This window comes from Meleagris gallopavo, chromosome 11, assembly GCF_905368555.1.
Source record: "Meleagris gallopavo chromosome 11, MGAL_WU_HG_1.1, whole genome shotgun sequence".
Taxonomy (NCBI): Eukaryota; Metazoa; Chordata; class Aves; order Galliformes; family Phasianidae; genus Meleagris; species Meleagris gallopavo.
Genome location: NC_139414.1, coordinates 4,432,054 through 4,447,191, shown reverse-complemented (window position 1 = coordinate 4,447,191; position 15,138 = coordinate 4,432,054). Strand labels below are relative to the sequence as shown.

General features: G+C 45.7%; 1 protein-coding gene across 8 annotated transcripts in view; it reads right to left on the bottom strand.

Moving 5' to 3' along the window:
- The window catches only part of FARP2 (FERM, ARH/RhoGEF and pleckstrin domain protein 2), a 67,432-nt gene that overhangs the window by 179 nt on the left and 52,115 nt on the right, over window positions 1-15,138 (bottom strand). For 6 of the 8 annotated variants that reach the window (XM_085232555.1, XM_085232556.1, XM_085232552.1 and 3 more), the window contains 13 exons: window positions 13,890-13,979; window positions 12,946-13,079; window positions 11,872-11,953; window positions 10,878-11,115; window positions 10,086-10,216; window positions 9,219-9,287; window positions 8,706-8,795; window positions 7,918-8,000; window positions 6,441-6,559; window positions 5,586-5,749; window positions 3,427-3,534; window positions 2,515-2,666; window positions 17-1,675 (listed from right to left, as the gene is read on the bottom strand). In XM_085232555.1, the coding sequence (XP_085088681.1) occupies window positions 1,585-1,675; window positions 2,515-2,666; window positions 3,427-3,534; window positions 5,586-5,749; window positions 6,441-6,559; window positions 7,918-8,000; window positions 8,706-8,795; window positions 9,219-9,287; window positions 10,086-10,216; window positions 10,878-11,115; window positions 11,872-11,953; window positions 12,946-13,079; window positions 13,890-13,979 (1,551 nt within the window). In that variant the 3' untranslated portion in view covers window positions 17-1,584. Of the gene's footprint in view, window positions 1-16; window positions 1,676-2,514; window positions 2,667-3,426; window positions 3,535-4,575; window positions 4,716-5,585; window positions 5,750-6,440; window positions 6,560-7,917; window positions 8,001-8,705; window positions 8,796-9,218; window positions 9,288-10,085; window positions 10,217-10,877; window positions 11,116-11,871; window positions 11,954-12,945; window positions 13,080-13,889; window positions 13,980-15,138 lie in introns of those variants that run through there. The other 2 variants (XM_085232557.1, XM_085232560.1) reach the window with 2 other exon arrangements.

Genomic DNA, 15,138 nt, shown 5'->3' with positions numbered 1-15,138 from the left:
TAAGAGGCTGAAATCATTTTATATCAAGATGCTATTTACTTCCACGACATAACTCAGCTGGTTATAACATACTTGGTCAATCCACACGTGTTCACCTACAACAGTTAATTGTTAAAAATGAAGACACTAATAAATTAAGTACATTTAAATTACACGGGACGAGGGTCGTCACAACAGTGGCAGCGAAGAGTGAATCTGCAGTCACCTGAGCAGTCTGGGAAACCTCTCTTAAAACCCCCACCTGACCCCATCCCCCAAAGCAATGTGGACCATAATCTAAAGTCCTGGAGAACACACAGGTCAGTGTCTGTGCTTCCCACGTTTGCAGGGATCTCAGCAATCCAGTCCGCACAACACGCAGCACTTTCCTTTTTCTTTCACTACACCAACTCATGGGTCCTTTTTCTACCATCCAAATACCAAAATAAAAGCAGGATACCTAGAGCCCCTCAAAACCACATCCAACAGCATTTGACAGCGTTTACCTTATTTCAGTCCTGTAGAAGCAACCAACTGTGACAGCTTTGCAAAAACAACAAACTGCAACCACGTCAGCATTAATAAGAGATTTAATGGAGTCCTCGCACACTAATGCTCCATCTAGAATCCAGTGACTTTTACACCTTCACAAGAAATAGAAGATGGTTCCCACTTGATATTTAAAGGTAAGAAAAGGGATTCTCAAAAGTCTTTACGTGACACAGAAGCACAAGCAACAGTGACTTTCTGAGAAGCTTGTTCTCCTATATTGCTTTAAATGCCTTGGAAATATCATTCACACAAGGGTGAAGTGTTTGCCATCCCATGCCTTAACACCTACAATAGGATAAAGGAACTCTGAAGCTGTGATATGAGACTAAGCAAGTGACCCTCTCAGCATGCACCATAGCAGAGTTCAGAGGAGAAACCACACACCCCACCTGCACCAACCCACAGCGTGCTGACACCTCAGCAGAGGTTCACACTTCCCCTGGAAAATCGTTGCCTTGGCAGCCTCTGAGTAGCAGAACTGTTCTGCAAGAGCTGCTGTTTCTGTTCAAAATGCACCTGTTATGCTAATGCTAATACATCTGTGGGACTCTGTTAGTCTAAGGCCTGCAAGCCAGCTGACAAGGACAGCAGTGAGGCCGTGGCTGGAGCCAGCCGTGAGCATCAAGGAAGGGAAGGGAACCCCTGGGAGCCAGCAAACCTGCTGCGAACCATTCACACTCCAGCAGCTGCTGCTTTCCCCCATGTATGCTGACCATCCAGTCAAAATGTGGAAAAAAAGGTGGCATTTGCCACTTTCAGGGCAGGCAAGGGCATTACTGTACAGATACAACTGGAGCAGTGCACCTCCCGCAATGTGTACACACCAAAGCTCTGCAGTTGTTAGATTCTCTCTAAGTAGATTCAACCGGAGCAGTCGTGACCCTCTCCCACACCATTTGGAGTGGGCTTGATCCCTGTCTGCAACTCCCAAGCTCCCCCTTTCCACACCAGGTAGAAATGAGCTGCCTGGTTCTCTGCTTTATCACCTCCCCAGACTCCTGCTTCCACCTGCCTCTTAGCGATGTTTATGGCAGAGGTCCAGCTCTGCTCCCTTCAGTCCGTGTGCCGATCCTTCTCGTCCTTAGGAAGCAAAAGGCTCGACCTGGCTGGGGAGCTGGTGGCCCTCTTGATCACCTCCATCCACCTGGGAAAAGAGAAGGAACAGGGCAGTAGGAGTGCTCAGCTCCTCACCAACACAAGCTCATGCTTTTATTACAGCTTGTATTACTTTCACCAGACCTCACAAGACATCTGCTTTCCATCCTTCTTTCTTCTACATCTTTTTTTAAAGGGAAATACTCATTCTGTTTTAGTAAATGAGCTGGTTCTTCATATGAATGCTTGAGTTGTGGCAAATATCCTGCAAACGTGGTTGCCTGCTCAAGGAACAGCTCTACAGTGCTGTGAGCTCGAGAGCTCTTATTAGAGCACATTGCGTTCCCTTAGAACTGTACACAAAGTATTTATGCATGGAGAACAGGCTGGCAGTACTTCCCTTAGTCATATAGATTGCTTTTCTTACAAGAAATGACTTGCTTATTTGGAAAAAAAACAACAATGAAGAAAGCAAGAGAAACATCAACAGTGAATTAGAAGTTGCTGCATGATTGAATATTGAAAAGCACAGCTCTGCTCTCTCAGGTAGCTGCTATGTGTGCTGCTTTCCCAAGGAAGGGAAAGCAAATGGTGCTTTCCAAAAAACCAAGCCTGCAAGGCACAAAGCAACGTGAGGGTTCTGAACAGCTCCAGACCCCTGGGACAGAGCAGAGGCCTGGGTGTAAGCACAGCCTTCCCCTGTAAGAAGATGCTTCTACTTATGGGCGGGAGGGGAAGGAAAATCTTTAGTGGGAGTATGTTGGGTGTTCTATACAGTCCCTCAGAGCAGGAGGCAGTGGGGAGCAAAGACAGGGCTCTGCTTTACAACCAATGAATTAACAGCACGCTACATACCGAGAAATAAATATTAAGAAAACATAAAATTACCTCTCAAAGGTGTATTTGCTCTCGGCCCTGAAGAAATAGACGTGGGATTTGAACTGCAGCTTGAAGACATAATCCTTCTGAATGCCATCTGCCTCCACGGGGGAGCTGACCACGTAGCCAAGCAGTGGGAGGCTGGCCAGGGGATAATCATCCTGCAACAGCCCAACAGCATAGCCTGAGCACCAGGCAGCCTGCATGCTGCCAGTGCCAGCCAGCCCATCAGCACTGCCCTGCTGTACTGTGCTGCTAGGGGCTTTGTGGTTTTGCTTAGGAAGGAATGGAGGAGAAGCTGCCTTTATCTCTCACGAAGCCTGCGGTGGATGCTAACATCCCCCACCTCCCTGCACCACATTCACAAAGTGCTGCTCCTGTCCCTGCTGCCCCCTGGGCTCCCTGCTTCCCCCTCTTTGCTGTGTCAGAAATTCCAAACGTGACCTAACACGATCATTAAAACATCCTTCCCCAAAGAAATGCCCTCAGGAAACCTGAATGCAATAAGCAGGTTTGGGGATTAATAAAATGAAGAGGCACATGTTGCACTGCACAGCCTGTTACAAAACCAGGTGCTGCGAGCACCACGGGCAGAGAAACTCCTGATGCCTGTGCAACTGGTGACTGTACTGCAGCCGCAGGTGAGAAATAGAACAAAGGCTGCTCATTCACTGAGTTCCACTAGTCAGGGTGTTACGACATCCTTCCCCTCAAATGCAGAAGATAAGTACTATTAACAAATCCTGATTAAACCCTGCAAGAAGGGCCCGTGGCCCTACAGAGACCTGACTTCATTAAGTGCTACCAACCATTCACCTGCTGCTCTCCTTCACACTGCAAGGAGAGGCACCTGGAGCTGAAAGCAAAGGGTCTCCAGATTCAGCCCAGCCCCTAAACATCAGTGCACAGCCACGTGCTCACCTGGTGTGTTTTGTAGAAGAACAGGCAGAAGTTGGTGAAAACGACCCAGAGCTTCTGCCAGCCGTTGCTGTTCTTGAACTTCCTCAGCAGGTACCCAGAGAGCTGGTTCTAGCAAGAACAAACAGAAGGATGCCATGAAACCAGATTGCTGTCCTCAAAAGGAAGACAGCTGCTGCAGTCAGAAACCCTGAACCCTCTGATATAACTGCTCTGCCTATAACAGCCCTTATACTCATGTTTTAAGTGGCCTCCTGCACATTACCTCACTGGGATACAGGCTGCCCAAGGAGCTGGGGGTCACCGTGCCTGGAGCTGCTCAGAGCTATGCGGATGTGGCACTGAGGGTCGTGGGCAGTGGGCACGGTGGGGTGGGCTGGGGTTGGACCTGGGGATCTGAGGGGTCTTTTCCAGCCTTAATGATCCTACGATTACATACAGTGACTGAATCCACCTTCAGCTGACCAGTTCTGCACACAGCTCTGTTCTGCTCCACAGTGCATTCCACTAACAGAGTTCTGAGGTTTAAGTGCTCACTGGCTCTCAGCGTTCTGCCAGGCGGTGCACAGCAGTGCAACCCTGACTCATCTCTATGGCCAGCCTTGTATTCTGCAGTCTGTAGCCAGGAAACAGTGACAGCCACGAGGGTGTGGCTTCATCCCTTTATTCACCTTTTTTCACTCCCCCTTCTTTTAAACATGAAAAAAAAAAAAAAAAAAAAAAAAACCAAGAGAAGGAGGGAAAAACAGAGAAGAAACAAAGATGAGGAAAGCCAGAACTGTGGACAGAATGCAGCAGCTGTGCAAAGCCAAGCCCCAAAGAGAAGCAGGCTGCAGGAGAGTGCTATATGGTCACTGCTGCACCGCAGGGTCAGTCCCCACCATCTGTGCCATGGGGAAAGGAAACCTATGGCACTGAATGAAGGCAAATGGATCATAATTGAAGAGAAAGACAGCACACACAGCCGAGTTACACAAAGAAACCTTCTGAGAAGCAGAAATAGGAGGAAATCCTGTATCAACGAGGCAGCATCACGAGTGCTGCTGGTTGAACCTCATGCTAACACAACACGTGGGTTCACGGAGCAAGAAGTTAGCTTCACTTGGCACCCCACAGCTCCTCCCACCAGCACAGAACTTGAGAGGCTTTTACCTGGATCATGCACAGGTAATCAGAGAGGGACAGGCTCTGGTTCCGGTACCAACAAACATGGGTGATTGTGTTGGGCCGTTGGGCCTGACCCAGCAAATAGCGAGGAGGAAGCTCTGGAGAAACAGCAAGAGAGCAGAAAACTGAGCAGAGAAAAGGGGGAGAGAAAGAGAAAAACAGAACGTTAGGGTAAGAAAAGTGATGCTGCAGAAGTGTCTGTTAAAGGAAAATGGATTGTGAAAAAAGTGACGGTGTTAGAACACAGAACGGAATGAGGCAAGAAGGTGCTGGAAGAACTCACACATTAACTCCCAGAGCCTGCGGTGGGCAGGTTTCATTATAAGGACACAGAAGAGCAATGATGTCTCCTTCCCAGGTATACCATCATGGAAAGGAAGGCGTCTTCCCTCCAATAGAACCACTTTGCTGGCTGAGGTGTCCAACTTCCAGACACTGAGCCAACATAACACTGTAGGACCTCCTTACTGACTGGTGCATTCTGAAAGCCCAGAAGCTTTGGAGCTCAACTCTAGTACCTTCCACTGAAGTGGCCTAACTGCAGGGCCAGGAAAGTACACACGACTGACATCTGACTCCCTGCTTTGGCTAGCGAGGGACCTTCTTTTTTTCTTTATGGCATTCAGGGTATTTCCCACTTCTGGGCATCTTCCAAGCACGTCAGCCTCCAGGAAGGTTCCTACCCAACTAAGTGCCACCTAAAGCACGCCCGAGGTACAGCTGCCGGCAGCACGCTGAGCAGACATCTGCCTTAGAGGCTGCAGGACCAGCACCAAAACGTGCCAGCAGTGCCGCACGGAGCCGCGCAGCGAGGGCCGAGAGCCAGAAGACACACAGACATGCATGAAGATGAGCAGACACGCAGCGGCCTTTCAATCGTCCGTGCTCTCCCACAGACAGCAGAAATGCAAAGTGGAGCACGGAGCGGAGGATGAGCAGAGGCCGAGGCAGCCGAGATGGACAGAGCGAGAGGCCGGAGCTGCGCCCCGCGGTACCTCGACGGCCACGCTGTGGTCAGCCATGGAGACGCTCGTGTTGCGGTACCAGCACACGTGCATGGTTGTGTTGGCACGGTGGTGGCTCTGCCTGTCCAAGGAGCTACGGGAAGAGTGTATGTCGTCTTCGGACTCCTGTTCTAGAGAGACCTCATCAGAGGATCCTGGGGGAGGAGAATTCGGCAGCGGTTTAAGAAAACTGTGCAAGAGAAGCAGGCGTTCCTCTGAGAAAGGATGGTGTTTGGTTTTTTCTCTCTTGCAACGGTCCAGTTTTAAAATACAACGACTTGAATGTTACAGCTGAGCTGCTCGTTTGGGCTTCCGTTACTCAGCTCTGCTTGGGACAGCTGACTCCATAGCATGGGGGAAAAAAAAGCAACACAACAAAACAAGCAACAAACAAAACCCCCACACTTCATCTTCAGTTGATCCTTAGCAAGGAACAGAAGGTGCTCCAGGGAGGGACACTACAAATTTCAGCACGTCCATAGCAATGACAAGCACAAGAGTGCTGGGCTATAAAATACTTTGCTGATCTCCAAAGACACCACCAGATTTATGGACAAGAAAACACACTGCTTGGTTAAATGGGGAAATGCCTACACAAGAGACAAATAAGGAGCTTATAAAATCAAGGATTCAGCAGCTGGAGCATCTCTGCTGCATTTAAAGCTACCAGGAGCATCAGCCTAGGAAGACAAGCATATTAACTTGAACTAAGACACGACGAGCACAAGAGCTCTCTATTAGCATATGAATTATAAAATACTCCATTGCATCATCAAATTTACAAGGGGAAACACGAACAAGACTCAACACCTGACTATTTTCAAGAGTGTGGGAAACCCCACTTACTGTTGGAGCGGTTGCATACGGAGTTGTCCAGAAGCATGTCAGATTTCTCAGTGGATTTCTTGGCCATTTCAATTGCCATGTTTAGGTCTTCCATCCACTTGCCCATCTCCAAGCGAGTGCTGCAAGACAAACAGTGTGAATGATGACTGGCCCACCCCGGAGCCTTCACCACTATCCAGAGCCTTAGAACAAGTTTAAAAGGACCATTTTAAAACATGGACTTCACAAGAAACTAAATGAATAGACAGCCATGGGGCCACATAGAATTCTCCTTCAGATCTACCAGACTCAGCAGTATAACTGGGCTAGAGCATCACTGTTCACCAACAGCTGATGGACTGCTTCAAACATGAAATCATGTTTTCGCTCTAAAAACAGTATTAATGAAAGCCCTTTAGAAATGGGTGGTATAACCATACTGGAAATGATATTTTGAGGAAGAAAAGACAACCTGAAAGCCAGCATATCTTTTAAAGAGGATTTATCGTTTACTTTTCACCTCAAGCAAGTAAAACAGAGTGCAGGAAGATGAGGAATTCTTTGAACCCATGCAGTTTCCGTTGCTGGTTACATGGATCATGCCATGAACTCTATAGCTCGTACACATCTGTCTATATTTGTCAGTATGCAACAGAGTAAGGTCTTCCTCTGGACACATTTCACGTGGCTGTGGAATTCCTTTTTTCCCTCCTGTTACACGCATACTTGTTTTGCAGAGTGCTGTGTAGTCACACACTCGGGTATTTGGTTGGGAGGTTGTGGGCAAAACCAGAATAGTGTGGAAGAATATCACTGAAATACAAACGTGTACAGTGTTTGGACATCAAACACAAAGTGCTGAACTAAAAAGGCAGCACAGGCTTAGCCAAACATTTTGCACTCCTTCTCCTTGTCAGGTTAATGAAAAGATCAACAAAACTCATACATTGGGGTACCAAAGGCAGTTACACCATGCTCAGATGGATTTATTCAAGGTTAGTCAAAGCACTGCCTGATTAACAGCTGAATTAAAGCCTGCACGATTTGTGTTAGCTTACATATTTCATTGTGACCACGTACAGAAAAGCAAATTACAGAGAGAGAACCACTGCAAAGTCTGGTTATAAAGCACCTCTAAATGTTCAACTCATCCTCCTTGCTTGCATTTTTGACCACATATTCAAAACAAAGCAGCCCAAACTACACTTTGGTGCCAAGGCAGTTTGGCATATTTGCCTCCTGATGCAGAGAGCACCCCGAGTGCTGCAAATGGAATCCTGCCATTCCTGAGCATTCCCACACTTGGGAACTGGTGTGGGCTGACAAACTACTCCTTCCTGAAACAAATTGCTGATAAAGGAATTGTGAAATGTCATGCATTTATTTTGAAGTTGTGCTTTCCAAAGGACACATGGAACAGCCCTGGTGGCTCTGCACCAAACAAAACTCTTTGGAGGTCTCTCTCAAATCCACACGCACAGGGGAAAATAAATATTACCTTGCTGCCACTACTATGGTCTTCTGTGCTGAATAGATTGTGAAGCAGTGTGGGACAGCCCATTCATTCTCACTCTCCTCCACCTGCAGGAAAAAAATACAAGCTTTTTCTCATCGCTGCTTAGTGACTGATAAACACCAAAAACCACTCATTGGCTGGCTATGAATTTGAGCCTCAGTATCATTACAACACAGTAGCAGTAATTGCAAAACAGCTACTTTTTTTCTAAATGAGTATCACCTACTTTAAGGCTATTTTGGCTCTATATTTAAAGTGTACGGTGTCTTTCTACTGATGTATCTCTAGCTGCACGGCACAACATGTAGCAGGGAGAGAAAAAGAGGATCCTGAACAGGATTTAGCCTATTACTTACCGGTGGGTCAAGCACTATCAGCTGCAAATCAAACACAAAAACAACAGTCCCGTTAGAATATAGGGGTGGGGACACAGAGGATTGATTTTATGCCCAGGCATTTACACTGCAAAAAAAATGCCCAGACAAATCCATATTCCAGATCAGACTCTCACTGCACCATGAAAATGAATGGTCAAACGTGCTCCAGCTGTTCTGCTGATGAGATGGAAGGGATAAGCTTATTGCCTGCAGTGAGTCTTTGTTTAGCACACAGGCTGAGGCACGTGAAGGTCCCGTCCATGCTTAGTAGGGCACAGCTCCTCCCGTGAGCCTGGAGCTGCTTCAGTCCTTCCAGCCCTGATGGAATGCCCCAACCTGCCCTAAAGCACCACAGTGCATAAGGAAATGACTTTGCAGCTTGAAACCACTTACCAGCATGCCATGCAGAGGAAGATGTCCGTGAATTTTGAACTGATTTGTCCCTGTGACCCCTTTGCTCGTGTATAGCAACATATCTGAGAACTGAAAAACAGAGGAAGAAAGCAATTGGTTCTGAGGACAGCAGGCAGGCTGCACCAAGTGTTTTTTACATTTTTCAGATCTGTTGTTTAAATGCTATAGACACATGGAAAAACAGTTTCTCCATCACGCTGGTGTGCTCTTCCTTGCAACATTTATGAACAACATTTACTTATTCATTAGAACTATTATTTACAAGAGAGGAAATTAAGTTTATAACTCTGATGAAACTCTCTGCCACCAAGGAAACAGGCCCAACAGACAGCATGAGCACAGTCACTTTCTCCATTAAAATCAACAACCACCACCTCAGAAGGAGTTTTCAGTGATGACTGTTGGTTTCCATCATAAGCACACAAAAACACTTTCACCACTGCTTTATCCTGAAGGCTCTGAACACTGCAGGAAAGCAGAAGCAGCACCCACCAGAAAGAACATCCGCTGCTGTAGACCTTTTTTAGTGAGCTTGTACAAGCAGCCTTCCCGGATAAATTCCTGCCAAGGAAAAGGAACAGTGATGCAAAGCTTCGACTTTCCCAACCGCACAGAATTCTAACGGATTTGTTCTCATCCCAGAGCATACAGATGTTGATTGGTGCCCAGCAATGATCCCCAACAGATTTGATAAATGCTAAACACCACCTTTCCTTCTGTTTTGTCACATGAATCAGATCCTTGCTGCAGCCAGCATTTAAATCAGTGAAGCAAGAGAAGGAAAAGGAGCAGAGTTCCTGTTGGATTTCAGCAGTTCACCTGTTACACTTACATCCCACTGCAGTGACTGCCATCACATCCCAAAAGCATAAGCGATGCTCCTCTACTTATGCTCAGTACATCTAGCAAAAACAAACAAACAGAAAACCAAGCAGGAACTAAAGAAACTCTTACAGAAACAGTCACCAATAGCACTTTTGTCCAGCAATGCACCTCTCACCATCGCTATGTCCACAAAGAGGTCACATCAGACATACACGAGCTGCTAGTGGGCTTTTGTTGAGTACAACATCCTGCTTCCCACTCAAACACAGAGCCCTGCACCCAGGTGGAACCAGTTTCTGCCCCACTCAAAACATGAAACTGTGGCTGGAGTTGAAGCATTTGCGACCTGCTTCCCTACCACACCACCAGGAGCTAAACACGACCTGCCACAAAGACAATTATTAACCAAAGCCTTTGCACTCATCCCACGAATGTGACAAAGGCAGCGGTGATGGGCGTTGAGCAACACGTTGCAATGCAACACCTTGGTCACAAAAACAACAAAGGCTTTAAATGCTCTGCAGCGTTGCTTACCCGACCAGGTGCTGTGAGGTTGTCTATACCAATCAAGTCGTGCTGCAGCTCTGTCAGCTTCTGGAAGTTCTCCAAGCGGATAAGGCTGTGCTGTAGCTGGGAGGTCATCTCCGTGACTTCCTTCAGGGCATCTGTGTGGGAAATGGCGCCAATGGGATCAGAACGAGGAGACAAACCCAGGCTGTCCCTGGAAAATTGAATCTGAAACTGACAGCTAGATTCATTCTTAAGAAATACTTTACACAGAGAGAGGCAAAACAGTGACTTCACAGTAACTTCACAAGTAACTTCACAGCATCTCCAACGCCTCCAGATATTATGGTGGCACATCTACAAATTAATGACCATGTAGTCAAAAGTCAACTGCAAAGTAAGGAACAACTATTTTCCATTCAGTGCAGAGAACTTCAGAGCCCTGCACCAGAGCAGGGCAGCAGACTGGTAAAACCTGGTACCAAAAGTTGTAAAGAAAAACAAAATTAATATTTCAACACAGCCTAAGCACCTCTTGAACTAAGCTGCGTCCTGACACTTTTCTGCTTTTCTACTTGATATGCTGTAATTCCTTTCCTAGATATTTAAGAACACATTTGACAGCTTTGCTTTCAGCAATCTAAACCAAAAATTCTGTGCAATTCTCACAGTTGCATGGGAGAATAAGAGAGCTCTCAAGAGGAGAAAAGGAGAACGGACACTGAACGTGCAGCTGCAAAGCTTGCTGCCTCCCACAGGGTACCTGCCAAGCAATTTAAAACCCTGCCCAGCACGTGTGTACAGCTGGGTCTCACTCACTCCGACAATCTGCAAAGTCCCGGTGCTCTGCTGTGTAGTGCTTGCAAAGCCTCCCCAGGATCAGCTTGTAGTGCATCAGCCTCTGGATTGGCTTGAGCAGAAAAGTGTTGAGTGGCAGATAGCAAACTTTCTGCAGCTCAAACTCCTTATAAACCATTTCCAGTTTCTTCAGGCGTTTGGTTGCTTTCTCCAGTTCTGTCAGGACCTCGTCATGCTTCTGCAAGTAACTTGTAAACTCCTGTTGAATGGCACAGAAAAGGGAAAAGAGCTTGCTATAGATTTTGCAACAATAAGAATTTGGCCACCACAGCACAAGTGTACCTGCCCCATGAAGTCCTCAGCCCCAAACAAAGGTGCTCTCATTTCAAAATGTACTCTGCAGTTAAGAATGTTTGGATTTGGAAGTTAATCAACCTCATGAATTGGTGTCTCCACAGGGGAGAGTTAAAGTTGTGCACAGACTGGAACACAGTGAAGCTACTTAAATATTTCTAGAGTAACTAACACACAGCCTTTCCTTAAGCACAGGCAGAAAACATGCAACCCTCCTACTGAACCCTGCTGTAAATATTCTGTTCTATTTTGAACTTGTTTAGCAGCAGTAATTGTTTGCAAGTCACTTCAGGTTAAAATCCTGGGGATTTAATCAATGGGGAATGGTTTTAAACTCAGACAGGGGAGGTTTAGGTTAGATATTAGGAGGAAGTTTTTCACTCAGAGGGTGGTGAGGCACTGGAACAGGTTGCCCAAGGAGGCTGTGGATGCCCCATCCCTGGAGGCATTCAAGGCCAGGCTGGATGTGGCTCTGGGCAGCCTGGGCTGCTGGTTGGTGACCTGCACACAGCAGAGGGTTGGAACTGGATGAGCACTGTGGTCCTTTTCAACCCAGGCCATTCTGTGATTCTATGATTCATGAATGTTGAACTACCATTTTGGCAACAGGAAGAAAGGAACCAACAGCCCCAGCACTTTGTTATCCAAATCCTTCAGCTACCTTCAGAGTGCGCATGTTCCTGAGCATGACATCTCCAATGCGTTGATAATCTCCTTTCACGTGAGCATTTGTCTTTCCTTCCCTGAAATACACATAAAAAGATGAAATTAGAAGGCACAGTATGTGAGAAAGGAAGACGTTTCTGTTTCTTCCCTCCAAGCCCTCCTCTCCTGAAGGAGGCAGAACTAACGTTAATCCCACCTCCACCCATTTCAGCTGCCGTTGCCTCGATGGAAGCTGCACAGAACAACAAAACCAAAAGCCACACTTGGGAAACTGAGAAAGGAATAGACAAGAATTTGCCTGAAAGTCTATTACAGAGTTCAATCTCTCATACTTTCTGAATAAATGCCATTATTACAATCCTGCCCAAATGTATGAATTTATTTTTGCTCATGCTTCACTGACTATTTTTTCCATTTCCCTTGCTTCAGATTCAGGTTGCTTTAATCTTACACAATGGCCTGGATTGTTCTCTCCAGCAGAAAGCTTTCCAGGCGAGTTGGAACACTCAGGTACATACAGCAGGCCAATTCACCAATGCAAAAAGAGAACAAAAATCATCTAATGTTTCAACATCACCAGGAGGAAGGAAAAGCATCTCTTTTTGAACGGCAGTGAATATCTTCATACGTTACGTCCCAGGCCAGGAAAAAAACAATATAAAGGTTAAAAAAAAAAGAAAAACACGCCCTTTAAAATAAATAGTGCTGCAAGAATCTAATTTTAATTACAAAAAAGCATTTCCCAGATTTTCACCTGGAGATTTATTAACTGGAAGGTATTGAAAAAATGCACACATTATCTTTCTGACCTTCTCTTTTCCAAGGCCAGAGAAACAACACCAAGCTATATTACAAAAACAGTAGCCTGGGCATCCAGTTCAGATGAATACAGGAGAGCGTGTATAAGGCATTGCTTGAAAGATGCATTTAATCATTAATTAAAATTCTGATTTATTTGAATACTTTTCCTCGACTCTCCTTATATTTGAATCGGTATTCCTGCTTATGAGTATGGGTTTAATGCGAGGACACAGGAAAAGCTGCCCAGCCATTGCACTGCAGTGCTTACCAGAGTGAAAGCCTCTGCTCAATCTCCTTCAGAAAGCCTCGGTGGAACTCATAAATTGGGTCTATGTTAGAGAAGAGTAACGTCATCAGGCCCTCTGGCATCGCGTTTTCCTTGATAACAGCACTGCGAAACCACTGCAGGAACAATCACAAATTACATTATTATCTTTCCTATTTAAGAAATCTATCAGCAGCATTGATGTCTTTGCTTTTGTAGGGATGGGGAGGAGAAAGCATGAGCGTGGAGACAGAATGGAATGGAAGGAGAAGGGATCTCCATGTGAGTTATTGCAGGGTACCTCAACTGATGCTGTATGGCATAACGAGCACAAACTTCTCTTTGATGAAATTAAAACAATAATTCCTAGAAACACAAACATTGTGTTCAAGCCTGCAGTAAGTAAACAAACAGCTCTGACAGAGTTGGAAATCAGAGTCACCCAAATAAGGACCCACCTGTCTATGCTGGGCTTCTTCCTCTCCATAAAATGAGGGGAGAGGAAAAAAAAGAATAAGGACCAAACCTTTCAAAACTCTATGGATCCTTAATTCTCTTTGAAATTGGCATCTATCCTCATCGTCTGAAGGCACAAAGATGAAGGATCTCTGAAATGGTGGCAGCTAGATCATAAGCACTGCTAACAGCAATGCTAACCTCTGAGGCTGAATGCACAGCCAAGGAATCCTTAAGGAAACCCGCGCGCAGAGTTTTCAGAAAAAATTACCTAAGATGTGGATATTTGAGCTAATGATACCAGTATAGAGAGGACATCAGCCCTGTCATGTGAGGGCCCATAAGGCAAGGAAGGCACAGCTATGTGGCTCAAGGCTTAGCTTTGTCAGGGGACTTCTTCTGTTACTTGAAAGAAATTCCAAGTTCTTCCAAAGTAATGATTACAGAGCTCAAGGAAAAGAAAAGGATTAAAGAAAGGGAGGAACCCTTACCACTGTAATAACTTCCAGGTCCTTTAAATACGTCCGTTCTGTAGCAAGAATCTCCTTTGCAATGAAATACGCTTTGTCGGTTGGATAGCGCTGAAAGAACAGAAACTGATCAATAGGTATCACAATATAGGTGCTCTGTTACAAAGCACAAGCTCAAATCTTACATACATTCTTCCTTGCTATAGGAAAACAATGTTTGGTTATAAACAGGATAGATCCAACAGAGCTCCAACCCTTACAAGGGTACCACGCAAAAACCCCTGCGCGAACAACTTGAAAGAAGAACAACGTTTACGCTTGGAAAAAGTTCTCACAGTTTAGCAAAATAAATTTCTCAGTGTTAAAAAATGCTGTATTCCATCTTCTTCAGAGCTGTCTTCTCCCTGACATCAGGGGGAAAGTCTCAAAAGAGAAGGACTGAACAGACATCAAAGCGGAGAGGAAGGAAACTGTGAAAACAGATGTTCTGTCACTGCACTGAATCAAAATGAGTGTTAGAAAGAAAATACACGTTATTATAAATTGTTTAAGTATTTTTTTGTTTGTTTTATACCATTCTTAATTGAATTCCCTTGTGCTGAGCCCTGGTAACAGCTGCTAGGGAGAACCTGTTATTTTCAGTGGTGCAGGACAGGCCTTCATCATCAAGCCTTTCCCAGCAGACTTCCCTGTGGATTACATAGAGACAGATATTTTCCTAAGGCTACTCTGCATGCATGAAGATCTACAATAATAAGAGTGAAATGTATTATTAGTACATAGAAAGGAAGCAGTCTCATACACTGCACGCACTCATTTGTTCTCCTGGTTCACGTCAGGAAGGCAAAAAGCAGCTGTGTTCTTTTGACAGAAGGGTTCCCTTAGTGTTAGTGACCAGTCACAGGAGAAACGAGCTTTGGAAGCACTGAAAGCAGAGCAGCATCTTTGCTCTTGCTGAGATTTCTGTATGTTTGCTGTGAACTTGGAGCAGCTAAGAGTCAGGACATTCAAACAGCCCATTCAAAACAGCACCAATCTGTCCTGGGAGCAAACACAGCTCAGACAGAACAGAAAGAACAACTGAGATGCAGCTAGTGAGTGAGCTGGCACCTGCTGGCACCAAGGAGTACCTGAAGGCATGCAAGGGGAAGACAACAAACAGCACAGCCCTTTGGCCTTCTTGCATGAAGATCCTGACAGAGACAAGGTGATCAGAACACTAATAGGAGAGAGCAGAAAAAAGCAGAAAAGTACACAGAACAGCTTCTTC